Source organism: Megalops cyprinoides, chromosome 23 (genome assembly GCF_013368585.1).
Source record: "Megalops cyprinoides isolate fMegCyp1 chromosome 23, fMegCyp1.pri, whole genome shotgun sequence".
Lineage (NCBI taxonomy): Eukaryota > Metazoa > Chordata > Actinopteri > Elopiformes > Megalopidae > Megalops > Megalops cyprinoides.
In genome coordinates this window covers 1942501-1968968 of record NC_050605.1, presented here as the reverse complement: position 1 = coordinate 1968968, position 26468 = coordinate 1942501, and the positions used below count along the sequence as shown (strand labels likewise).

Below are 26468 nucleotides of genomic sequence, written 5' to 3'. Positions count from 1 at the left end.
CTTTCGTACTTTTAACGACTACTGGCTACGAAACGCGACGTTCAGAGCGCAATCCGGCGAATTTCAGGTCGGAAAAGTTGGCCACACTGTACATGCGCATTATTCATTTTGGAATCAGGGGGCGCAGCAGTGTCGGCAAACTCTGTGGATATATCTTGGGAAGTGGTGTTGCTTCATATGGAAAATTTTAGAACGCGGCCAGTGGACCGCCATTATGGCCACCAAAACTGAAGACAGTCGGGGGGCGACGGCCGCCACTGCGAAAATCCCACAGGACACAGTATTTTACTCCATGCACCACAATGCAACCCGCTCTCCTGTTTAATAAAATTTAAGTACTTTAGTCATTAGTCAAAACTGACAGCCAACTTAAGGACCGTTGAGGCGCTTTCAACCTTATTGTAATTTTCACGGGTCTCTCTGTGCTTTTAAAAATATGAATGGCGGAGTTGATATACATATTAAGATGGCAGTAACGCCTATTCAGTAGAGTGTGCTGAACACTATTTGTACTCAGCTATTTACAGAGCATTAAAGGAAACCCATCTAACAAATTGCATCAATACCATGTTGAAAACTGAATTATAAAATCGCGAGAGCAATGTGCTTTGACTGAAACAGTTCAGGTTTTGCTTTTTGAAGAATATGTTCTATATCACTTCCAGTAAAATACTATATCAAGATTAAATTGGTGTCAAATAAACCGGCAGGATGCTGATTGCATTAAAACATTTTGCCTGATAACGGAAGCAGAGCGTTGACGATGAGAATTTTTTCGAAGAAACTAGTTCCTTATGGGATATTAAAATCTAATCCATCGAATTTCAGCAGAAAGTTTTCGTGTAATGACGATTTTTTTGCTCAGATTCAAGTCCCTTCACCACGATTCAAATGTACGAATACTTAGAATACACCGGAGCCGAAGTTTATTTATTTATTTATTTTCCAGTAAGATTCATATCACATCGCGAAAAGAAACCAATATATACCAATTAAATAATTAAATATAGTTCTTGGAAAGAGATTTTAATCGTCTCTTTTCGTACGCAGTAATTGTCAACACGCAGTGTAACAGTAAATTATTTCTATTTCAAGGTGCTGCGTTCCTTGACTTCAAACATAGGCTCAACCTGCATTAAAGACTGTCTCCATCTAGCGGTGTTATAACTCAGAACGCTTTGGTGGCTACATCAACAATTTGTGCCAAATCAATTCCCTTCATTAGACATTCTAGGTTTTATATTGCCATTATTATTATTTTGTATTTTGCTCTGTGTTCATACAGCACGTTTTTTTCAGAAGCAGAGTTTTTTTTTCTATTTTGTTTTTCGAAGCTCGGATTGAAAGGAGAGGGAAATGTATAGTATTTGCAAATTAAAACGCAATCATTTTGCCCCCTGTCCTGTAACTCAGCTAATGGTCACATATGCACACATGCATTTACATTCCCGAAAACACTGTGATTAAGGCTAAATTATATCCTTAAGTGTTAAGTGATGCTCGCAGCACGTGACACGCCTCCGTCGCAGGAGGAACAGAGAGCAACTTCGGGCTTCACTCCAGCTGCACGCCTAGACCAGAGTGGTCTCAAGCGACTCAACTTCTCTTCAGCTGCAGCTTTTAAATAATTATGCATCAGTAGTATTGTTTTTCTTAATTTTTTATTATACTTTTCCAGGTACACAACTGCTACATATTCGTTACCAGTGGAACGGGGCTGTCCTTAGCTCTGAAGATCTACGTTGGGATTTTATTTCCGCCTGCCCCTCAGCTCGTGCTTGCCGGGGTGGTCTCGCGGTGGATGAAAGGAGCTCAGCTGCGCTTTTCTTGAGGAGCAGCCACACAGAAAAACTGAAAGAGACACTGTCGGCAGGTCGCTGCTCCGCGCAAGACCAAAACACAATGAAAAGACGTGCCATTTGGTCACGCGGGAGTGCTTCACCGAAATCATAGGGCGTGATTAAAATTCTATTTTGAACTTGTTGCTGTGCCGTTCTTACCGTGCTGGGGAAATTTCGCTGGCACTTGGGATAAGTCGTAGCTTTCGGGGAACCGAGGATTTCCGAGGATTTTTAGGTGATACATAAGAAAACGTATGCACCCTTTCTAAACCAATCATTTCAGCGAGGTGAGTTACATTTCTGGGCACTATTAAGGCAAAACAGTGGTTCTCGCGTATCGTTCATGAACTTAGCCTTTGTAACCAAAGAGTTCATGAACCATAGAAAAGCCGATTTTTGTGTGATATATACTAAAGTAGTTATATACTAAAGTTGACATATACTAAAGTAGATTTATGTACTAAAGTAGATCCTGTTACACAACGTGTGCCTCTAAGCTGTTTATCCATATCTGGTGACATGTCACTCAGATATTAGAATTAAATAACAGGGGAGTACACTAGACAACTAGACAACATTTACTTTACTGCCGTACAGTACGCACACGCGGGAGTGTACACACTTGACCGAATCGCAACATTTGATGTTAAATTTATTAATGTCCCCTTTGCATTGTTTACTTAGATGCCCTTTCGTCGCCACGCGGTCGTTCAATAATTGACAAAAAGGAGGAATCAAGTCTGCTTAAGCTGGACCAAGTTGCCAAGAACGGGTCAGCATGGCGGCGGGAGTGGCGGCTTGGCTTCCTTTCGCTCGCGCCGCAGCCATAGGATGGATGCCAGTGGCGAGTGCCCCTATGCCGGCGCCCCCGAGGGACAAGAGGAGAGCGCAGGACGGACTCATCATCCTCAACGTCAGCGGCACCAAGTTTCAGACCTGGCGGAACACGCTGGAGAGGTACCCGGATACCCTGCTGGGAAGCACGGAGCGAGACTTCTTTTACCACGAGGAAACTAATGAGTACTTTTTTGACCGAGACCCCGATATATTCAGACACATTCTTAATTTTTATCGCACAGGCAAACTGCACTACCCACGACACGAATGCATTTCTGCATACGACGAAGAGCTGGCATTCTTTGGGATAATACCAGAAATTATCGGGGACTGTTGTTACGAAGAGTACAAAGATCGCCGGCGAGAGAACGCCGAAAGAATCCAAGATGACGAAGATAATGACAACAACAATGATTTGGCACCTCCAGATATGACCTTTCGGGAATCAATGTGGCGGGCTTTTGAAAACCCTCACACCAGCACAATGGCGCTGGTATTCTATTATGTCACTGGGTTTTTCATCGCGGTTTCTGTCATGGCCAACGTGGTGGAAACGGTGCCCTGTGGGACCTCGCCGAACCGAGTGAAAGAAGTGTCCTGCGGAGAGCGCTATGCCTTGGCATTCTTTTGCTTGGACACTGCCTGCGTGATGATCTTCACTGTCGAATACATGCTGCGTCTCTTGGCGGCGCCAAGCAGATACAAGTTTGTGAAAAGTGTGATGAGCATCATCGACGTGGTTGCCATCATGCCGTACTACATCGGGCTGGTTATGACGGACAACGAGGATGTGAGCGGGGCGTTCGTCACTCTGAGGGTTTTCCGCGTGTTTCGGATTTTCAAATTCTCGCGCCATTCCGCGGGGCTGCGTATCCTGGGTTACACGCTGAAGAGCTGCGCCTCCGAGCTGGGATTCCTGCTCTTCTCTCTCACAATGGCCATCATTATTTTCGCCACAGTGATGTTCTACGCGGAGAAAGGATCTTCATCCAGCAAGTTTACCAGCATCCCCGCCGCTTTTTGGTACACCATTGTCACCATGACAACACTCGGGTAGGTGCTGATAACGGTAATCCAACATGTTCACATTTACATTTACATTTATTTAGTTCACACCCTCTCATTTGCTCTTTGGATTTGTCTGTGACAGTACCTGCACAACTGTTGTGGCCCCACCAAAATTACACATAAACCTTTGTGATGAAGAGTGGGGAAAGTTGTTCCAAGCACTCCCACTAATACTCCAACTAACCAAGTCCAAACAAGTCACATTTTAATAATGTGGTTAAGCCAGAGTACCCACATTTACTGTATGTTATACAATGCAACTGTATCTTATCTTCAAGACCCACAGCCAGCATAATTTGCCTTAACTTGTGGAAACTTGCACAAGATTCAAGGGGTCCCTTGGAAAATATTCATGAACAGAATTAGAGTAAAATAGCCTTTATAGCTATTGTTGTACTTAGACAGGTAATTAGCATGTACACTGTTAAGCATAAGTGATCATAAAAGCTTATCAGAGCACTAGTGAAATATACACATCACGTAATGGGCACAGGTTCTGACAAAATAGCACACAGAATGAAATGTCCGCACACTCCCAAGCAGCCTCCTGAATGTGCTGTTTAAAGAAAGCACTACTCTGACAGTATTTCCACTTAGGTGGTCAGGCCCCAAACCAGCACATTTTGGAGCATTTTAATAGTGCACTTTCTGAAATGCCATCGACAAGCATTAACACCGTGCTTGCTTGTACACCTAGACACATCCCCTGTAGGATGTGCTTGCTACAAACTACTTTTCAATAATATACACATCTTCTGGCGATCAAAGATTGTGGGAAGGTTTCCATAGGTTGAAATGAATATGATATTCACAGTCCATGGCCTCATGATGAACACTAGCTGAATCTGTTGATTAAAATTCTTTCATGGACACATGCATTCACTCATATTGTCAAGGTAGGGTCTGTCTGCCTCGCGCTCTGGACTCCCACTCCAGTGGTGGAGGTGTGCTCTCCGAGGTGCTGAATTTGACTGTCGTGCTGCAGTGTGAGTGCAGCGCTGTCCAGCTACAGTTAGAGAAACTTGCATCTTACTCTTAAAGCTAGTCTCGGTGCATGCAAAATATATACCACTGCTGCTCTGATCACAGCTCTGTCACAGTGTTTGTCATTTTATCTCCCTATAAATTTGAAGTTTTCAGGTTCATGATGAAAGGATTTGAGGAATGGAAATCAATCATTCATGTGAAGTCTTCAGGAATGAGATCGCTCAAATAGTCAAATGGTTATGAATATTAATTTGCAGCGCAATATAGATTGGAGATCTTGAAAGTGAAAACCCTGATATGGAGGGGGGGCATGGTCAAGAACATCAGTGGAGCTTGTTTGTTGCAATCTGTGTTTCGGAAGTGTCCCGGCTGTCAGAGTACATAATCTCAACCTGAAAATGCAATTATCACCCGAACCCAGCAGAGGGCTAATCAAAGCGGTGTGTGCCAGACCCCAGGAAAGGCATGGAGCTGATTCTGCAGGCCATGTTGCTAATGAGCTGGAACTTCCTCATTGGCAGAATGGCGGAGCGCCTGCTGGAAGTTATATTGAAGCCGCTCCCCCTCCCTGTTCACCAAGGTCTCTGCTGCCTAGTTTTGGAGCTTATGTGATAAGAATTTAAAAGTGTGGAACATGATATTAGAAAGACATCTGTCGTATGGCACTGTGAAAAAAATGACAGTTCCATTCCCTGTCGTTCTTGACTGACTGACTGTCTTGTCATGTAGTTGTTTTGGCATATTTCTGTCACAGATTTTTTAGCACTCGCTGCCGTTGCACACTCCCACTCAGTATGTACCCCCACAGCTCTCCCTCCCATTGTGACATCGTCTCCCACAGTGGCGCTGCATTTCAAGGATGGCACTAATGATTCAGCATCTGTGCAGCTAAACTGAGCACACAGATTGAATAACCCTATTGCAAGCACGCTGCAACATCTGCCGAATGAATACATGTAAATGTTTTCATGTTTGGGGAAAAAAATGGTTGGCTTTTTTGCTTATGCTCCTGCCTTCCTGATTTCTCGGGAATAAATACTGTTTGAGCAGACCAGGCTAATGTGATCCTCAGAGCCTCCATGCCAATCCACTGTATGCTTTGTAACCACAAGCCAGCATGACTGTCATGCAATATTAGATACAGGTCAATAGGGCTGAGCTGTACTGAAAAATTCGAAGCTTCGAAGCTTCGTTCATTGAATTGGCATTCGATTGTGAAATTAAGCATTCAGTTTTTAGGATGGATGCTCAGTTGCAGTTTTAAGGTTATTGCTACTGTAATACAAGAAATTTAGATGTTAAAGCAACCTACTTTTTATTATCATTTAACATAATTTTTCCAATAAACTATGGGTCGCAGCCAAGTGTAACAGATCTTTTGTCGTAGACAAAATGCCTTCTATGCTACACAACGCATAAATTCAGTACGAAACCATGTAACACTGTAACGCGTTTTGTCCACGAAAAACATAAACGCGTTAGCATTGTGCCCACGAAATACTGAAGAGAGCGCATACTTTCGTGCACAGAAAACAAAACGGATGATTCCTGTCATGCACTGAATTGACCGCTGTGCTTTTCATTTTGTGGACAAAAGAAACTCAGTTTGTAGACAGAAGTAATTCTGTCACATAATAGATGTCCTAGGCCAGCATTTATGCTTTTGTGGCACGAAATGCAGAATGTGCCACACTATCATCATTCCGTGCCATCGAATGTTCATTTTGTCCACTTTAATGTTTTGCTATATTACTGAAAGTAAGATGTGCACGAAAGGGATTTGGCACAATATATTCCGTGACTCTGCAGTTACAGAAGGAAGCAGAGGCTGCTTGAACTTCCATAGATATCAGTGTTTTGCTTAAGTACAAAATTAATTATGTTCATTGGCTATATTACTGAAGGTATGCTGTGCATGAAAGGGCTTTGGTCCAATAATGAATTATGTGTCTTGAAATCGCACAGGAATAATTCAAATGCCGGTTGAATTTTTGGAGACAGAACTGTTTGTTACATTCATTTGGTCACTTACGAAATGCTGAAACACCAGGCCAAAATGATGACGTCACATCACAGACATTCAAAGCTTCGTTCGAAAAAGGTTGGCTAAAATTCGAATGGCAAAAAATGGCATTCGATACAGCCCTACAGGTCAATGGTAGAAAGGCTGAGAGAAATCAGAGTCACTGGTGCCCCTATTGAAGCAATGGCTTTCCTGATGTGAAAAAACTTTCACTCAGAAATGATTCTCTGTCAAGGTATATATGTTATGCCACATAGCTATCACCATCCTACATGTTGTAGCTATATAATAACATACAACATAGCACAGTATATTGGAAAATATAACATAAACCCAGCTCTTGACATATTGATTCATTGTGTCCTATAGAATAACCATGGACGGCTGATGATGAGGGCTTAACTACTTTGTTCAGAAGAGCACTCTCCTAGATTGAACAAGGCCTTTTTTGAAATATATGTATCATTTATTAATGTCCCATTACATTGCTGCTAGACATATGACATGGATTTATATTCTTTTATCTTGGCAAGGATTTATATGGAGACCTATCTGGAGACGCAGCTGAGGGGAGGTGTTGAGACTTAGGGCATCACAGCATTCAAATCCATCCATCCACTGTGCAGCTTCTGGGGACAGCAACTTCATACTTGGCACTATCTTTAATATCAGTGTGTGTGTCCTATGCTTAGCACAATGCTACATTTAGTAGACAATATTACAGTGCAATGAGGAGTGTGGGTGGGCTGAGTGGCTTGTTCTTGTCATCAGACAAGTTCTTAAGGTGGTATTTCAGGATTTCAGGTAAGTTACAGAGGTGCATAGTGAGTGTGTTTTTTTTTTATCTGGAGGTCAAAATAGATGCACACATGGTATGAATTACCATGCATTTTAGAACTTGAAATACTGGACAACTGAAATACTGGACCTAACAAAAGTCTAAGAATGAAAATGAGACCCAGATCTTAGGACTCAAATTTAATGATCTTTTTTTTACAAAAAAAAAAATTTCAACAAAGAAGCAGACAAAAAACCCTCAAGGGTACTTAGGAAATCGTCTTTGTGTTTTCATCATTTGAAATGAATCACTGCACCATTTTGCACTGCAGGAAGTTAGGCACACAGCGAGGTTCTGTCTCGTTCTTGTCATTTTGCCACTAAGGAGAGACATTTGTCACTTGTCACGGTCACAAAGCAGCAATTGAATGGAGAAAGGTGCTTTTGTGCACCATGCTGAGCTGGCTATGCTCTTTCACTGTGGTACACCAAAGCTGCATTAAATCATCCATGTTTAACCCAGGCATTATAAAAGCTTAATTTTATTTTCCTTTTATTCATAGTGTTAGTTTTGTTTTCTCCTGTCCTTCTGGGATTCATTTGGCAAGCTGTGTAGCAGTACATGTCAGGCTCAGATGCAGACCACGAATGTTTCAGGTTACAGGCGGCTTTTATTTGAATCACTGGGCAAGAACGCAATGGCAGGACAGGCAGGGTTAAAACCAGGCAGGCTGTCCAAAGGCAAACAGGGATCAATAACAGGAACAGGCAGGGTTTAACTGGGTAGGCAGGCGGATCAGGCAATCAGGGCAAGGCGGCAGGCAGAGACAAAGTAGAGGAACAGGTAAAGTCAGTCACGGGAAATTCCAAACAGAAAACACAGGCAGGAACGAAACAGGCACAAAACACTGCAACGAACTGGCAACAAGACAGAGAGGGTAGAGATAGGGCTGTGGTGACGAGGAGATGGGAGGCAGGTGGGCAGGCAGGCAGGTGGAGGTGATCAGGAAATCAGGTGGGCGAGGACAGGGCAGAGAGCGGGGCAGGGCTGGAACACAAGGAAAACAGTAAACAAAAGCACATGGACCACATTGACAGATAGAGAGAACACCAAAACAACAGCTAGGGGTCCGGAGCACTGACAGTGCATCCCATAGACAGGTCAGCATAAGGACAAAAAACAATGAAAATCATTGCTCTATGCTGTGATCATTATGAATGGGCTTGGTCATAATGCCATGTACTTAAAGCACATTCACACATGCAGAAGGAATATGTAAAGAACAAATGAACAAGTGACTTCAGCACATTTCTTTCTGTACATAAATGGTAAAAATAAACATTTGCTTCCTGCCAGCTGCAGTGGTTAATCAAAGAAGGCTGCTAATTGTTTGTTTATGAAATAGTGTCACACGCTGGAGAGCAGGCCATTGTCTGAGGGCTGATTTACTTAGATAGCTGCCTGATGCTCTGGACATGTGAATACATCAAATCATTGCTGTAATCTGGAAGTCATTTGAGACTGCATGCATTACTCTAAATGTGATCTGTTTAATTGAAATCTTTAAAAAAAGCATTCTGTAGGTTTGCAGTCTTGGCATGGTCGATTTGCATCAGCGATATATTTAATTTGTATCAGTGTTCTAAAGGGCATTCTTGGTTATTCTAATCCTGGGTAATTCATAGGGAGGTTTGGATTTTCCCTGAGATTGACATCATTTTAATAATACAAATAAAATCTGAAATCTTACGTCCGATATGCTATAGTGTCATGTAAATTTACCTGACAGCACATTTCAGTTTTATGAACACTGGGTATTAATACAGCTGCTTATTGTGTTTGTATGAGATAGTGAGCATGATTAGAGTACAATGTGGTTAGAGCACCTTTGATGAATGTCCCATTTAGGCTTGTTAATGGTGGTAGCCCTCAGGACCCGCTACAGTGAGGCAAGAGAGCGAGGGCTCCGGGTTCCGTGTCAGTGATTAACCCCTGTTCTGCCTGCAGTGCTCCTAATTGACTCATTTTTTGGTTTTTGCAAAGGCGTCTGGGCGAATTTAATCAGCAGCCTCCTAATTGGCTCATAGACTGTCAAATTGAATCTAATGAAGAAGCAGCTGTCATTGTTAAAGATTAGCTGTGTTAAAGAGCAGGGGAGTATGATACGATGGTGGTGTTAAGGACCAAGGGAGCATAATAGGCCCTGTAATGTTGGAGAGGGAGACTGTGATGAGCTCAACATGACCTCTTTGCGTCCCTGCAGGTAATGGGACATAGAATACGGACCTCATTTTCACCCATTACTCAGCCAGAGCTCCAGGTGCCTGTGCTCTGATTGATTCTCACTATGCTCAGGCTGCGGAGTAGGGATTATCCTGAAGGAAAATAGAAGAAGCTTGAGCAGAGTTATAAAACTACTCTGGAGAGGTGCAGGAAAGGGTTAGAGCCAACTTCCACTGGGAAGGCCAGAGATGAGCTTGGGACCAGCCTAGACCAGGGATGGGCTAGGGACCAGCTTAGACCAGGGATGGGCTGAGGTCTAGCCCTCTATGGGAACAGGGGAGGGTCACAGATGGGGGGGAATCGGGCAGGGTCTGTAGACGGAGTCTCTAGAGGAAACAGAGGGGGTTACAGACTGGTTTTTCAGATGAATTGGAAAGGGCCATATACTGGCTTTCCAGGGGAACTTGTCAGGGCACAGGCAAGGACTCAGGCGCGGACCACAAGAGCAGACAAAACAGGCAGAGTAGAGAGGCGGGCAGTCTGAACACAGTCAGGAATCAAAGATGGGAACAGGCAGGGTCAAACCAGGTAGTTAGGTAGATCAGGTGAACAAGGCAGGGCAGCAGGCAGGAGCAAGGTTGAAGCGCAGGCAGGGTCAATACAGGGAACAGCGATCAGGCAGAAACCACGGTGGGACCGAGGCAGGTACAAACACACTGCAACGAACTGGCAACAAGACAGAGACAAGCAGGGTAGATATAGGGCTGGGCTGATGAGATGATGGGAAGCAGGTGCGCAGGCAGGCAAGTGGAGACGATCAGGTGATCAGGCGGGCAGAGAGAGAGCGGAGAGCGGGGCAGGGCTGGAACACAAGGAAAAACAATAAACAAAAGCACATGGACCACAATGACAGATGGGGAGAACACAAAAACAACAGCTAGGGGGCCAGAGTACTGACAGAACTGGAGAGTTATAGACTGGCTTTCTAGATGAGTTAGAGAGGGTCATAGACTAGTGCTGTCTGGGGGCCCTCAAACATTCATACTTCATCTCTGAAATAAGAAGAGGAGCTCTAACAGTGAAATTCAGCCCTTGTTGTGTTTCTCAGAGTTTTTCTGGATGTACTTCCATGTCATGGATGAGGCTCAAAAATGCCCTGAATGCTTATGTCACCTGACAAACATCCTTGTTCTGAGTGGTTTTCAGGCAATTCATCAGCAATGTCCTCATCTCTTTCAGAAATTCTGCACAGGCTTGTCATAGGTTTTCTATATGAGCGGTAAAGTAATGATGGGCATTTTGTTGAAACTTCTGCATGCACTGGAGGAATATATGAGTGTACATGATTACATAACATCATTATGCTATTAATGCCTGTTTGCCATCATATATTATTCTCTTGGTCCTGCTACACATGCTCACATTCACAAACATTTATGGATATCTGCACATCAGTGTTTGTAATTCACATTTTCTTGCATGTATTAGCTGAAGCAACTTTCAGGCAGACACCCAGACACTCAAACCCTATGATAACCTGACATTAATTTTAAAAATCTGGGCTTTTCTAGATAAAGCCCATGGCTCATTCCATGTACTTTTTGCATGTTGGCAATTACTATTCACCCTGCATTGCATAATGTGAGATTAGCACAAAGCAGAATGTTAAAGCTCTGTTTGGATCTTTAAAGATAAGGAGGGGACGACATGTTTTGGGAGCCAATGGGCTTCACTTCTTACTAGTGGCTGCATTCCTATTCAGTGTCCAAAATGGCATCCTGAATGAAAACACACACACAAGGCACCTCATATTCTACAATATCAACTGAAAACTCAAAGCAGCCATAGATACAGATTAAGGGATTCATTCTGTGTGATATGACTGCCTGATTCACAATACCTCTTCCAGTGCTTTAACAGGAGAGACCAATCTAGTGTGCCTATATGTATGGTGCCTAGCCCTCTTGGCCCACATGGTGCAGAGCTTGGATAGATCTCTTAGAATAGCAATTACACTTATCAAGGTTAGTGGTGTCATTAAAACCCAATCACTTTTGTCCCTGGTGTGAGGAACACAGGCCCTCTCATGTTTATTCATCCTGCCCTGATTTCTCTTAATGGGATATAAAGGCTTTTTAAAAACCAAGGCCAGGCACATGAAATAATTAACAGGCAAAGCCAGGGAGTTGAGCGCCAGGCAGTTGGCCATGCTGTGGAGGGCACATTACTGATTGGGAAAACGCAAGGCGACCGAAAGCAGGAACCCCAGCAAAAGTCTGCTTGCATCAGTAACGAGCAGTCATGTTCTGTGGTCTCCAGTCTTTGGCTCAGACAGGTGCTTAATCAACAGAAACACCTTGACGCGGGGTGTGCGGAATATTTTTATTGACAGATGCAAACACTATTTTTGTTGTTTAATAACCTAGGACTGGCATTTGCTGTGGTAACACAGATCCCACGATGACCAATATGGCTCGTGTTTTGGAGCAATAAACACATTTCATATGGTGGCAGTTATTCAGAATATTGTGAGCGTACAGCTCAGAGGCACTGGGGGGGTGGTTCATTGATCAAAATTTTATGAATACTTCTGTAGGTCTGTGTTTTTGGAATTCATATAATTTGCTAAAAAAATGCCCTTAAAATTTCTCCACAAACACGAAGCCAGCCTTGGAATGCCTCCATGTAGTCATGGGGGGCCAAACTGGCCCTCTCAGTTTCATGGTTTTGTGTCCGGGGGACCCCACCCCCAAAGGTTTCAAGCCTTGTAATTGGGATCATTTCAGGACACTTTGTGGGTCCCATCCCTCCCATTGTAGCCTGTTTGAGTGGATCTGATTGGTTACATCTCTCAGTGAAATACAGCACAGAGCGGAATTTGACGTACGTCTCTGCAGGGGTGATACATGAGCTGGGTTTTGTATACTGTGTAGAGTAACTATTTTAAACAGAACCTTTAATGATGTCATTTAGAGATCTGCGGCAAAGAAAATATGTACCTCTGTTGTGAGCGTAACAAAAAAGGTGTGTATTAAACTCCCCGGAGGGTCCTGCTTGTTGCTAATAGAAAATAATAATAGCAATAATAATACTACTATTACTATTGCCACTACTACTAATAATAATTTGCCTTCTGAATGTAGCAATAGTTGCAACATATATACTATATATCAAATTATATGGATGTCCAATGTGTTTCTACATGAGTAATCCATGCTCAACAATCCAGTTTTGTTTCAGTATTCCAGTCCATTTCAATGTTGTTTACGTTTTCTCAGCTGAAGTTGGCACTGTACTTTGTGATCAACAGCTGTATAGTCTCATGGGACACCACTAGAGAGTAAAGTCATTTTCAAACATGCACACTGGCCTCTTGGCCAAGGCAGCGTCGTGACATGCAGTAAACTGAACCTATTTTGTAGTTAGAGAGGTCAAAGCAGCTTGTTATCTGATTGGAATTTATGTAGCACAATTACTGCTGCAGCTGGATAAAAACATGATAGTGATGCTTTACTACCTTTCAGATAGCCAATGTCAGCAGAGTGATCTGCCAGTGCTATGCTAATGACACTATGCTAACAATGCAAAGCTGTCACACAAATCTTCCCATATGACTGTATCCAATCCAGCACAAAATACACTGGGTGTGGCCGTCTATGCGCACATCCACACATATGAAGTAACGTGTGGCTGTAAGTTTGCCCTTGTCCTGTAAAATCAGAGCATTATGTTAAAGCAAAAATGCAAGATGGTATGGTGTGTCATGTCTTGTAGCTTTTTAGCACACTGTTAATCTGGTCCTGGTCAACACTGATCACTTGGGGCTGTTTTCCCCTTGAGGTGATCCAGTTGTAGGGGAACTGGGTTAGTTTTGACCAAGCGGGTGAAATTTGCTCTCTTTTCTGGCCACGAGCATGCCCTTGCATCGTTTATAATTTGTCAATCGTTTGAATAGTGGAGCCGTAATCAATTTCAAATAACTCGGATAATTTCTGTAGGCCGAATAATCACATCAATTAATTAGTGGGGAAGCAGATGCTGTTGTATTCAGAAAGAGGAAAGAGGGTGAGGGAGAGTGGGGAAGAGAGGGAGGGAATGTGGGGGAGAGAGGGAGGGAGAGAGAGTGGAGAGTGGGAGAGCAGGAGGGAGAGTGGATTGGAAGGGGGCGGAGAAGGAGAGGAAGGGGAGAGAGGGAGGGAGAGCTGAGGTGAGAGAGTGAGAACAATAAGGAAAGATAGAGGATTGGAGAGAGAGGGAGATTGGGGGAGGGAGAGAGAGGGAGAAAAGGAGGGAGAGATGGGGATAGAGGGGAAGGATGGGAGAGTGAAAGATTGGGAGAGGGTGAGGGAGTTGGCTCATGGAGTGCCACACGCATCATATAGCGACAAGGCATGTTGAATTATTCAAGCCCGTCTCATGAAGACAGATGCAGTCACATTCTCCTACATCTAATGTTCCTATCAATTACCACAATAAATGATGAGCATTTGAAAATGTGGCTGAAGTGAGAAAGGGTCCAGGTCCTATGGAGAATGCACAGAAATGTCCTGATCCTATGTGCATCCCAGCAGAAAGGAAGCGGAGCCACCAAATGAGCAGGAAAGCAGGAAGTTGTCATGATTATTGACGATGATCTCTGCAGTTGTTCCCGGCACTTCCTGTGGGACCGTCTGTTGCCATGCATGTGAGGCGGCGGGACACTGAGCGTGCTGTGGCAGGCACTCACCTCAACAGCAGCAAGCAGTGTGCTCTGGGGAAAGGGATTCCACCGCACCGCTGTGTCTCAGGGGATGGCATCAGAGGCACAGGGGTTACAGGTCACTCACTCACCTGTCCCTCTGGAAAAAAAATCACCATAGTTTTAATGTATTCATGAACATAGAAATATATTTTGGTACACACATTACCACAGATGGATTAGATATTCATAGATAGCAATGATATGTATTGAAATATATTGTTTATATTAGCATGTTTTACTCCTGTTTTACTTTTATGTCATATTCATACATCTTATGACATGCTTGAGCACTAATTACATGTATTAATACATGTAAATGTATTCCATGTCAATTAAGCAATTTTGGAAATGAATTGAGAGAGAGACAGAAAGACAGAGAGAAAGAAAAAGAGACAGAGAGACATATATAGAGAGAGAGACCTACATGTGTTCAGTCTGCCATGAGAACGCATTCTCACTCAATACTGCAGGTGAGCAGAATGTATTAGCAGCCTCCGGGCGGAATGCAGGCTCACAGCGTGCACTTTCCTGTAGGCCAGTGGATGACCCCCTGTTCTCTCCAGCATTCTAAATCCTCCTTCCTGTCAAGGCTGGTTTCCCACCAAGTGTGGGCTGCGGCATTTTGGTTTTTCTGTGTGATTGGAGGTTAAATGGAGTGTGGTTGGAATAGCTTCCGTGGCTACACCATGAGCCGGGCACGACGCTGAGAACTGTGCAGAGTGTTTTGGGGGTTAGGGGCCGTCTGACCATGAAAGGTCTGCCTCTGGTTAAAGAAATTGACATTACCCGGAGCCTGATGAAGGAGCAATTAAACGTGTTTTGCCCACACTCACATCTGCATGGACTCCAAAGGATTGTGGGTCATCTGGGGTTCACTTCTGTTATGTCACAACTCTAATCCAATATTTTCCTTTTTTCTGACTTTGTGTGTGTGACTCTGTGATCAGTCGTGTCAGTAAGGGCTACTATTTACGTTAAATATGGATTATATAGAACTTGATGAATTTGCTGTGACCTTTCAATAAATTAGATTTTCTTTATTTTATGATGATTATTGCCTCATCACAGCTGAGACTTTCATTGAATTATGATTTATTTTCGACCTTTTTATATAACTCATTCCAGAACAAGGTTTGCCTTATCTGAGGAAAAAAATGAACACTTCCCAGCAAAAATCTCAATGTATTGTGTTTGCAGCCTGTTTTAATCAAATTCCTGACAACTGTATGGAATCCTGAAAGTTTTAGTGTTTCCAGGTTTTCTTAACAGGTGAGGTCCGCCCCTGGCAAAGCTCAGTTAATGAGCTGCGTTTGGGGGACTGGAGATCACTTCAGGAGAGAGGGAAATGTGCATAATAAAGCTAAAGCTGGCTTAACAGGGCAATGAAGCCAAGCAGGACAGAGCAGGAGTAGGAAGCTGCTGGGTGAAACAGTGATGAGGAGGGGTACTCCAAAGACTCAAAATCCATTTACCGTCCAACCAGACCACCCCCTGCATCCCTGAAAGACCCAAATTAACATAATCAGATCACTTGTGCTTGTTTATTGTACATTTCAATGCCATAGTCCTCACAAACATTTTAGATATGCAAACACACAGTCCTGACGAATATGTTAGCACAGCCTCCATAAGTATTTTATAAACAAATACACAGTCCTCACAAACATATTAGATGCACAAACCCACCATTATATAGCCTGAGGTCCTGTAACACAATTACAAGCAATATAACACTAAGCACATTTTGCCAGTTTAAGTACACCACCATGATTTTTTATTTCATGTAAGTTTTTCTCCTGGTATTTTTAATAGCTGAACATTAAGCTTAGCAGAAAGGAGCTCAAATATCTCATTATTCTTTATTGTCTGGAAGAAAAAAATCTTCCACTGCTGCAGGGCTTAACGTAGCCTTCCTGAAGTGCTTTAAGTGCACACATCTCTCCCTGTCCTTTCAGAACTGAGAGCTCTTTTGGTAGGGTTTATCCCTCAGAGAAAAGATGAAGTGGTTTTTTTTCTTAACCCTTGTTAGCGCCAGCATGAGAGGACGATGGAGAATCCGCATGGAAAAGATCTTCCACTCCGTAGCAGATCGGAAAAAGGTGGTCTCATGTTTTAAACATGGGCGAGATTCTCTCTGACGTCTGACATTCTCAAACCCCCTCCCCTCCACCACCCACACTGCCTTGATAGCGTCGACCACGGGTGGAGGGACCCTTCCCTTGTAACCTAGTTCCAAAAAAAAAAAAAAACCACCATGCTGCCGTCAGAAGATTGCACACCACATGCAGTAAAGAAAGGGCCCTTTCAGTCAAACCAGCCCTGCACTGTGTAGAAGAGTATACCGTGTCGATGGAGGTAGAAGAGGATGACATTTTTCACTTTTATCTGGCTCTGAAGGAATTGGGAAACAGTACACACACACATACACGCAAATGCATATTTCTTTCCCTTTTTTAAAAATCTAATCTAAAAAAAGTTATGCTTTAAGCTCACCTCACTGCAGCATCCTCTGTACTGTACATCCTCAGGGGCACTGAAGCATGGGAATTGCATTTCTGCAATCCACTCATTTACAGCTGTTGGCTTTATTTTGTACTATAAAACCTGCAATGCACCATGGCCTGTCCTCGTTGTCCTCACTTATGTCAGCCGAGTGGCCCATAGGTACCTTCTGAGTCCCCATGTGAGTGTGATGTGGGGGACCCCAGGTGACTCCACCTGCCCTGAACAAAGCCATGTTCCCTGACTGTATAATACACTAATAACACAGTCTAGATTGGAAGTCCACTTCCAATGCCTTATTATCAATTTTTCTTTTCATTGATCTATTTCTGATGTTTAACATGTATTCATGTATTATATTACACTGCATTTAACTCTTCAGTTACAGAATATGGTGGTAAAGCAGTTTTTTTTGGACAATTTGTGATTCAGGTATCCAGTCTGGAGAATTCTGTTCCAGAAAAAGGGCTGAGAACTGGGTGGAGGTGGTGGAATTTTGTGTGTGCGTGTGTTTGTACATGCGTGCACATGTGCATGCATGTGTATGAAACACAAAGAAGCATGAAGAGTTTAAAGGTGGTACAACAGAAGGGCCCTTTGTGATTGCAGGGCTTTGTCTTCTCTCCATGCAAATATGAGAGAACTTGTGAAACAGCTCTCTATAACAGTTAGGACAAAGTGCTGACATTATAGCTAGTGAATTAGGCCATTCTTTGTGCATCGTTTGTCTGTATTTAACAGCAAGGACCACAATGAGCCGCAGTAATGCATTTCAATTAGCATACAACTTTGCGGTCTCTGGAGTGTAGCAGAAGAACATACTGTATTTTTTGTAACGTCCTCTCGGGCTCCTGTTGAGCTCTTTACATGGGTGGCTGTATCTATCTGCTGATATGTTTCAGACAAGGGTAACCCAGCCCTTCCAGTTCAGATCTCGCCTCCTCACAGACATACCATCGTTGCAATATTGTGGGAACATGTTTGGGCTGTTTGGTTCGAGGCTGTTTACATCTCCAATCCGAATATAGCAGTGCCATTCTTTAGGCCCGGCTGTAGGTTAGGGTGCCTGAGTGCACGTAGACCCCACTGCCCCTTACACCAAAGGGAAATTCCTCAGATGTTTGTGGGGGCCAAACTGGGACAGCAGAGGTTAAACATACCAAGTTTAACATTTTGAATGGCCTATGTGCAGCCAGCACCATGTAGGGTAGATCACAGTCCTTTAGTACTCATTACAACATCTACATAATAATATAATTGATCCTTTGAGTCATATTTACTGAGCATGTGTAAATTTCACAATTTCAACCTATCCAGTGAGATAGGGAATACCAAAACTGGGTCTGTTATCTGTGCAGTGACACAAGCTCATGCTTCTCAGGTCAATAGCCCTGGCTATTACAGTTTTTCTCAATTGATGTCAGTGCTCCCGCCCCCTAGCTATTGTGTTTTGTTTTTCCCTGTCCATGTGCTTTTGTTTTCCTTGTGTTCTAGCCCTGCCCCACTCTCCGCCCTGTCTCCGCCCACCCGATCATCCCCTCCTGCCTGCTTACACACCTGCTTCCCATCTCCTCATCAGCCCAGCCCTATATCTACCCTGCTTGTCTCTGTCTTGTTGCCAGTTTGTGGCAGTGTGTTTTCACCTGTCTTGTTCCCGCCGTGTTTTCTGCCTGATCGCTGTTCCCCGAATCGACCCTGCCTGCTCTTCGACCTTGCTCCTGCCTGCTGTCCTGCCTTGTTCACCTGATCTTCCTGACTACCTGGTTTGCCTGTCCCCGGCTTTGATTCCTGACTGTGTTTGGACTGCCTTCCTGGTATTTTGACCCTGCCTGTTTTGGACTGCCTGCTTGTTCTACGACTCTGTTAATAAACGCCTGGATTCTGGAGTTCTCGTGGTCCGCGCCTGAGTCCTTGCCTGTACCCTGACAATTGATTTGGTGCATTCAATACTCTCAAACAGTCAATACTCTCAAACAGTAATTTACTTTGCTGTGCCCAGTACTAATGGACATTTAGTTTAATTGTTTTGCAGGTGTCATGATCCACTTGGCCAGTGTAGAGAACCATGTACACAATGAAGGGAGGCATAGTGACAGGTTTTCCTTTTACATTTATCCACTTGGCAGCAATTTACAAGTAAAGGCACATTAGCTTAGCATGTCATATAGTGCCTATAATGGACAATAGTGCATATAGAAAACACCACATTTGAACAAGTATGAATACGGCACACAGTGCTACAAAACCTGCCTGGGAGGTGTAGCCCCTGCAAGGACTATGATTAGCTGGCTCATTCTCTTTGAAAACTTGAAAACATTGTTTTGTCCAGCTTCTGTGAAAGCAGTGATTGGATAAACAATTACTAATGGTGAAACAGTCTTGTTGATGATGTGTGTGGTCTCTGAATCTTGTGCATCTTGTTTCCCCAGCATCAGGCTCCGGCACCACCCCCTCCCACCTCCACTGCTGCCGCCTTTGCAACAACTGAGCCAAAAACCATCCCCAAACATTTAGCCCAGTCCCAGATACACTTCGGATACAGCAAATGAAATAACGTGGGGAGCCTGCTAGGGATCATTGATCCAGCACCAGCTGCGAATGTCAATGAAGTGCCATTAGACCAGAGCAAACGCGCTCCCCCATCCTCCCCTGCACGCTGTTCAATCAGCAGCCAACGGCCTGAGACGCGCTCAAACACAGGATCAGTCGGGAGGGGCCCGTTAAACATCCACATAGCTGCTGTTACAGAGGGGAAACGGATCTCGTGAAAGCCACGGGGGGTGCGGGTTGCCGCTAGTGTGGGTTGCCAGATGTGAGCCAAGAATGTGTGCATTGTGTGTAGTCAGACTGATAGATATAGAACAACAGTGATCATTATTACAGCCATGCATCGCTTAACGTCCACGATACATTCTGTGAAATAGGACGTTATGTGATTTGGACGTTGTGTGAACACTAGGGCTGCCCCCTAATAGTCGACCAAACGTTAGTCGATGAGAAGAGTCTTAGTCGACCAAGTTTTCATTGGTCGTTTAGTTGCAGAAAAAAACCCCTCAAACTCCATGCGGAGCTGCGCCTTATCGTTAAAAAGTTATTAGCCGGGCAGGAAAACAACCAAAGTGTGGGATCATTTCAAGCATGTAAAGGAGGACCCCAAGAAGGTGACATGCAAACTCTGCATGCAACGATTCGCCTATTATTCATCGACCTCAAACATGACTTATCATCTGAAACATGTAGGGGAGAGCCGGTGCAAAAGTAACATGGGCCGATTTTGTCCGAGCCCATAAAAGTGCCTTGATATGCCTGACTGCATCAGCATGTACAGCATGCGACACTTACCAGAACCCCAAAAAATTGCGGGGATACATCGTACTTTCGCAGAGTTATAGGCTACCCGAGAAGCTGTTTTTGATCACAGAAAATAAATTCACTCAAGCGGTAAATTTGTTTTAAAATTGTGTCTATTGTGTCATGTGTCATAGTCATGATCATTTGACAGATTAATTAGTACTTTAACATATCCTGAGGTTTACCATGACAGAGTTTCTCAGTTTAGAAGCAAGTCAGGTTTAACTGTCAGGAGTCATTGTCAGGACGATTGTAACAGTTCTGGGGTTCAATTTCACAGGGATTTCTGTTCTGGGAAGTTGATGGGTGCAGCACTATCTGGTACATGCCAGCACACACAGCTCTGAGACAGCTGAAACTTAGCTTTATTGTATTCCCCTGCATGTCAATAGCTTCCACAAAAGGAGTGGAATGTTTGAACGTGATTTGGATCCCTTGTAGCCTGACTTGAGCCACAGGTTTTCGATGCTGTCTAGGGATGTAAGGGTTGGTGCATGACACCTCAGGGAGAAGAGGTGGGTTTGGCAAAGCCAAGCTTTCAGTTTTATTTAAATGAAGCTGTTGGACTTCATTGACACTGGCAGTCCCCTAAAGTAATGTTATACATGTAGATGTGCCAGGGTGTATATAAATACAGATACACTCCCAAAGATCTGCAAAAATCTAGAATTAGATCCCAAAGACAGATCGAGTTTTGGATTTAATGGAACCATTAAGGGATAGACACATGAGCTGCTGCTCAAAAGTAGAAACTTTAAGACACTCCGACTGCTCCTCAAGATCCAGACACCTGCCATTGTGTACGCAAGGGGTCATCCCCGTAACCTGCTGTTACTGTCACCATCTGACCTCATTGTGTGAGAAGACCGGTCAGTTTGGAGTCTGTTTGGCAGTTTGGGACAGGCAGGCTGTCTGTTTGCAAACCTCCGCTCTGACATTCACCCAGGAGAGATCGGCCACCTCAAGGAGTATGAGGAGCTGAGCAATGAAAAAGGACATTAAAACGTGTCACCCATGGAGGGAGGATGCACTGTGCACAGCTCACCCACATAGAACACAAAATATGCACTACACAGTTGCAAACCTCATTACCCACATTACCCACAATGTTATTATAGGTGTTGTGGCCCTCTAACAAGGATGTGAGTAGGTGCGTATGGTGACCCTGAGGTTAAACCCAGGCTGTGAGATCATGGATTGCTTGTATACAGTCAATCAAGCCTTCCCGTGAGTTTGATGGGGAATGGAGGGGGGCTGAAAAATATCTGGGGCAGATCACCGTGGAGGATGGTGCTCAGCTCTACCACCATAATTTACATCTTATTAGATTTCCATGATATTAAACATCTTGCTATCCCGGTGACAAATCTCCAAACATGAAGATCAATTTGTGTGGGGGGCCCTGAATAATGATGTATTAACAACAGCACATTTGAAAGTGAAATGGACTAGCTGCCTCTCGATGGCCGGACATTTTTTTCATGAGGACATAAAAGATGGCGTTTTTATTCTCCTCCTACTTAGCGCTTTAGTGGCACAAATGGGGTGGACAGCGCCGTCTATGGAGGCAAGAAGCGCATGAAAATCATCTTCCATTCTTGGGAAGCATTCATTCAGTCCAAAATGACTTCATTTTTCTCGTAATGGACAAAGAATGGCCTTGGTGTGCTTAAGTACTGAATGTAATAAGTGCTACTTTCATTTCATTTTCCCCTCTGAAGAATGAAAATGACAAGCAAATATGTTCCTGCAAATTACGGCCCCAAACTTTTGAAAAACAGTGAACGCTTTATAACAGCAATACAACCTGACATGTCAAGTGTGATTCATGGCCTTAGTAGAAAAAACAAATTCCTATTTTCTGGCTAACCTGCGCTGTAGCGATGGCAGCTGGATTGCAGTCCAGTGTCATCACTGTTGATGCATTAATTTACTATTTTAGGGCTGGTGTCAGAATTAGGCCTCAAACCTTGCCTTCTTTTACCTGAAGGCTACTGAGAGTTATACAGCGCAATTGATGCAAAAACTGTGATAATATCTTAGCCACGGAGCCAAAAGAAATAAATCTCAAATGAAGACTGACCCCCAAAACTGACCCCCACATCAAACATACAGTATTACTATTTGTAGTTATCTTATGTGCAGTTACATATGTTGAAGTATGTTTCAGAGTTTAATGTAATTGGACATGTAGAGGTTTATTTGCATGTGTAGTATGTTATAGCGTTATATTTGGAATGTTGTTCCAAATATAACATTGTATATAATATTATATACAACTTAATATAATATAATATTAAGTTGTACATATTGCTTTGCACTTGCATGTCAATCTAGGCACACATTTGTGATCTCAGCACTATGTTTAGCACTGATACTCATTCACGTGTGGTTAGTGGTGACCTGTTTATGCAACTTTCCATGCCAATAGAGTCTGCGAAATGGCAATAATGTAAATATAATGCAATTTACTCAGTCATCTCATCTCTCCTATCTGGAGTGTGTCATCGTTGATTGCAAAACAACAGTTATCAATGTTTTGGCCGACCAAAACATCACTTGTTGTCACACACTAACAAGGTTGTATAGAAAGTGTGTGTGTTGGAAGGGGGACTTATTTGCTCATCTGTGGGCTGCGTGGCATGGTGTTGGGAGAGGCGGAAGTCACCATATCCATGGAGGCCTGTCTGAGTTGCGCCCTCATACGGCGCATAACAACATCCTGGTGGTTCTTATTACACAACCTGCATAGCCTGAAGTGGCAAGATGAACCCGGGTCTGGTATCAGCCCTGGTGTCATGTGACACACCCGTTCACCGATCCCCTGCATGCGTGGTGGGAGGAGCACAAGAAAATTCATCGCGTTGACCTGCACAGGAACGCGCTGGGTTTTTACTGACACACCTGCAAGCAGCTCTTCATCACACAGGTGTATATTGGTTGAAACCTCTCAGTGCTCTCAGCGGTATCTCATAGATCTGGCTGTATCTCAGATAGCTCTCTCAGCTTGTTGTCTCAAGTGTCTCAGACATACCACACTTTAGCAACTAAAGACTACATCTGTCAGCGCTATGAATAGGAAGCATACAGATCTCACTTTACTTTAGGCAGATACAATTGAGTCTCAGCAGTATATCAGCCCTGTCTTCGCTTGTGCAGATGCGTCCGATTTCTCACTGTCTCGGATGTATCTGCACTGAGGTTCTGTTTAGAACTACACACGTTTTTCACTATTTTGGGTGAAAATGTGTAATTATTATTTTTATTGTTTGTGATGAACTCATGTGGCAGGTGGCAGACTCTTACTCAGAGTTACAAGACCACAGTAAATAGACGGTGAAAGCTGCTGTGTGTTGTGCCTGGGGAAAGCATGCCTTAGGATGTTAACTCAGCCCCGGGGGGTTGTGGGTAATGGCTGGGGGGCATCTCCTCTCCCTGCCTCTGTAATCTCCCTGTTTAGCAGTAATTACAGCGCTTTAATCCCTGCGCCCTGTTCCTCCCGTCCCTGAGGATCAGCCTGAAATGAGGGAGTTGAGGCTGAATGGTGCGATAGATGGTGGGACTCAGTTCCAGTAGATGAATCATGACCGTTTACATTGCAGTTGTGTTGCAGTCTCCTTGCACAGAGATGAGAGAGCTGTAGATCACCACTGTTTATCTAGGCCTGCATTCTTGTGGTTGCTGAGATGGTTTATGTAGTTTTCTGTTAAGGCCAAGGATGAGAGGCGGCTTTGGGAGTGGGGGGGGGTCAATGATATTGTGGCAGTAATGGCTCTGTAACTGGGGTGACGGGGAGGGGGTACTGAGTTGCAAGGGGAGTGGCTGGCAAGAGAGACACTCCAAAGTCTACGCTTGTGATTGGGTTCATGTGTTATCCACACATACACATGCATGCACACACACACAGTAAAGCAGTGCATTTCCCATTGATGATGGGAACCAGACAGTGCTCCTTGGTCCCAGCAGTCTCTCTAGATCCTTTTATTTTTTGTTTTTTGACTTGTTTTTCCTTTAAAAGAGTTCTCCACATATGTGCTGCCTCAGACACTTGCTCTGTAAGTGTTCTTGCTATTGTAGTTTCTGTCTCAACCCAATGACCCTGCCAACTCCATCACTTGATTGGTCCAGACCATCTCATATGGTAAGAGAGTCTGGTAGGAGCCAAGAGACTTGTCAGTGCTGATGGACGATATCGAAGCAGGGTCTGATTCACTCCCCCCAACACACACACACACACACACACACACACACACACACACACACACACACACACACACACACATACACTCTCCTTTGAATATAAAACTTTCATATTCTCTTCCTCTAAGTCTCTCTGTTGCTGGTGAAACATTCTCAGCTATTCCCCCAGCCTCTAGTGCCACTCTCAGCACTGAAGCTCACAGTCCGTGATGTGACTCCAGGAGAGAACATACTTTCATCCTAGTTTCCTCACGCTCGGAAACTTTGCTTTCAGCAGACTGCCTCTAGTCTCTGTTCTCTGAAACTCCTCACCACCCCGAGGAGGAGCTGCGCACAGAGCTGCTGTGCAGACACTTGTTTTTATTGAGACATGTGTCTGTTGAGCCAAAGTGGCAGCTGAATGCTAACAAACGTGTTGGTGAATCATGACTGTAACCCACCCTGCACTTTCACACACAGCAGCCACAGCTGCCATTACAGCACAGCTAAATCCATGCAGAGGCATAATGGTAACTGCTCAATCTTCTGCTCTTCTTGAATAGCCAGCTGCATTTAAATACCGAATGGAACCGAATGGTGATGGACAACAGAACATACCTGAAACAGATCACCTGGGAGCTGCTGTGTAGTGTATAAGGAATCCCCACAGCTTCAGTTGCCATCACGGCCATCACGGCCCACTAGACTACCAGCTGTGGCTGGCCCATTGGTATCCGGTTTCCCAGTGTGCACCTGGGGAGCTAAAGAGACAGAGAGGCCGTAGGTGCACAGGCCGGCCTCTGCAGAGTCGGCTGTTTCTCATGCAGGCCAGTATCTCCCATCATTAAAGGACGAAACAAGGCAGGCAGTGGAGTGTGACTCACCACTGGGTTATAATTTAAAACAGACTAGCTGGGGAGAGATCCTCCACCCACAATATAGTGCGGCACAGCACAGTGCTTTCCTTCTCCTCTTTTAGCCATCGCTGGTGGAGGGAGCAGGCTCCCTCTGACCTCCAGGTCGCAGTGCCCAACATGGTTTGACTATGTCATCCAGTCAGCATTGCCCATTTATGTACTGTTGTGGTGGTTGAAGTACAGCCAGAGGGCTGCTTTACTGCTTTACTTCTCAGTCAGTTTGAGACATTTTTCCTATTTTTATCAGGGAATATATATATATGTGTGCTTTGAAGCCAAGTCTAATTTACAACACCATTCCCCCAATGTGGCCCTAATTTCACCCATAGTACTCAAGGAATCAGTACTTCAGGAACTGCTGAAAGAAATGAATTGTCTTCATTGTCATTGATTTAGAAACTGAACACAGGCCTGTTGAGCGTGGGCATACTTGTGGTTTTCGGACAGAAAATGGCTTCCCTTCTAAAATGAAAAAGAAAACAGATAGGTCCTTCAGATCTCTCACACTTGAAAGAAATGCAGAGGATTATTTACCTCCTGAAATGTCAGCAAGTGGGAAATAAAAGGCTACATCTCTGCCAGTAGGGATAAAGAGATGTGCGAGTGCGACAAGACAGCTCTTTTTATTGGACATAATGAGTTTGGCACTTCATTAGAGTTTTGAGCATCCTAATGTTGCTGTGGCAACCATTTACCCTCTCCTATCCTCTTCTGTTTTTGGAAAGAGATCGGGAGGATGCTGCCAGGCCTGGGGGGGGGGGCATTTAGCAGGGGTTTGTGAAATAGCTCATTTTGATCTCACCCCAGGCCCACCAGGAGAATTTGCATGCAGTTTATATGGGAACATGTGAAAAAGATGAGTCACTTTCCTTACTATAGGGGTGTGTCTTTTTGAGCAAGACAGTATTATTTTTAATATTACAGGGGACAGTATTTGTACGGTTTTAGCGGGTTACTCGCTTTAACCTGCCTCAACTCCCACCGCACGGGGTCGTTCGACCGACGAAGACAGCGACCACTC

At 44.0% G+C, this 26468-nt stretch overlaps 1 protein-coding gene across 2 annotated transcripts in view; it reads left to right on the top strand.

The window, feature by feature from the left end:
- The first annotated feature begins 1960 nt into the window (after positions 1 to 1960).
- LOC118770462 (potassium voltage-gated channel subfamily D member 2-like) overlaps positions 1961 to 26468 on the top strand; it is a 171039-nt gene continuing 146531 nt past the window's right edge. For both annotated transcript variants that reach the window (XM_036518146.1, XM_036518145.1), the window contains exons 1-2: positions 1961 to 2128; positions 2526 to 3731. In XM_036518146.1, the coding sequence (XP_036374039.1) occupies positions 2620 to 3731 (1112 nt within the window). In that variant the 5' untranslated portion in view covers positions 1961 to 2128; positions 2526 to 2619. The remainder of the gene's footprint in view (positions 2129 to 2525; positions 3732 to 26468) is intronic.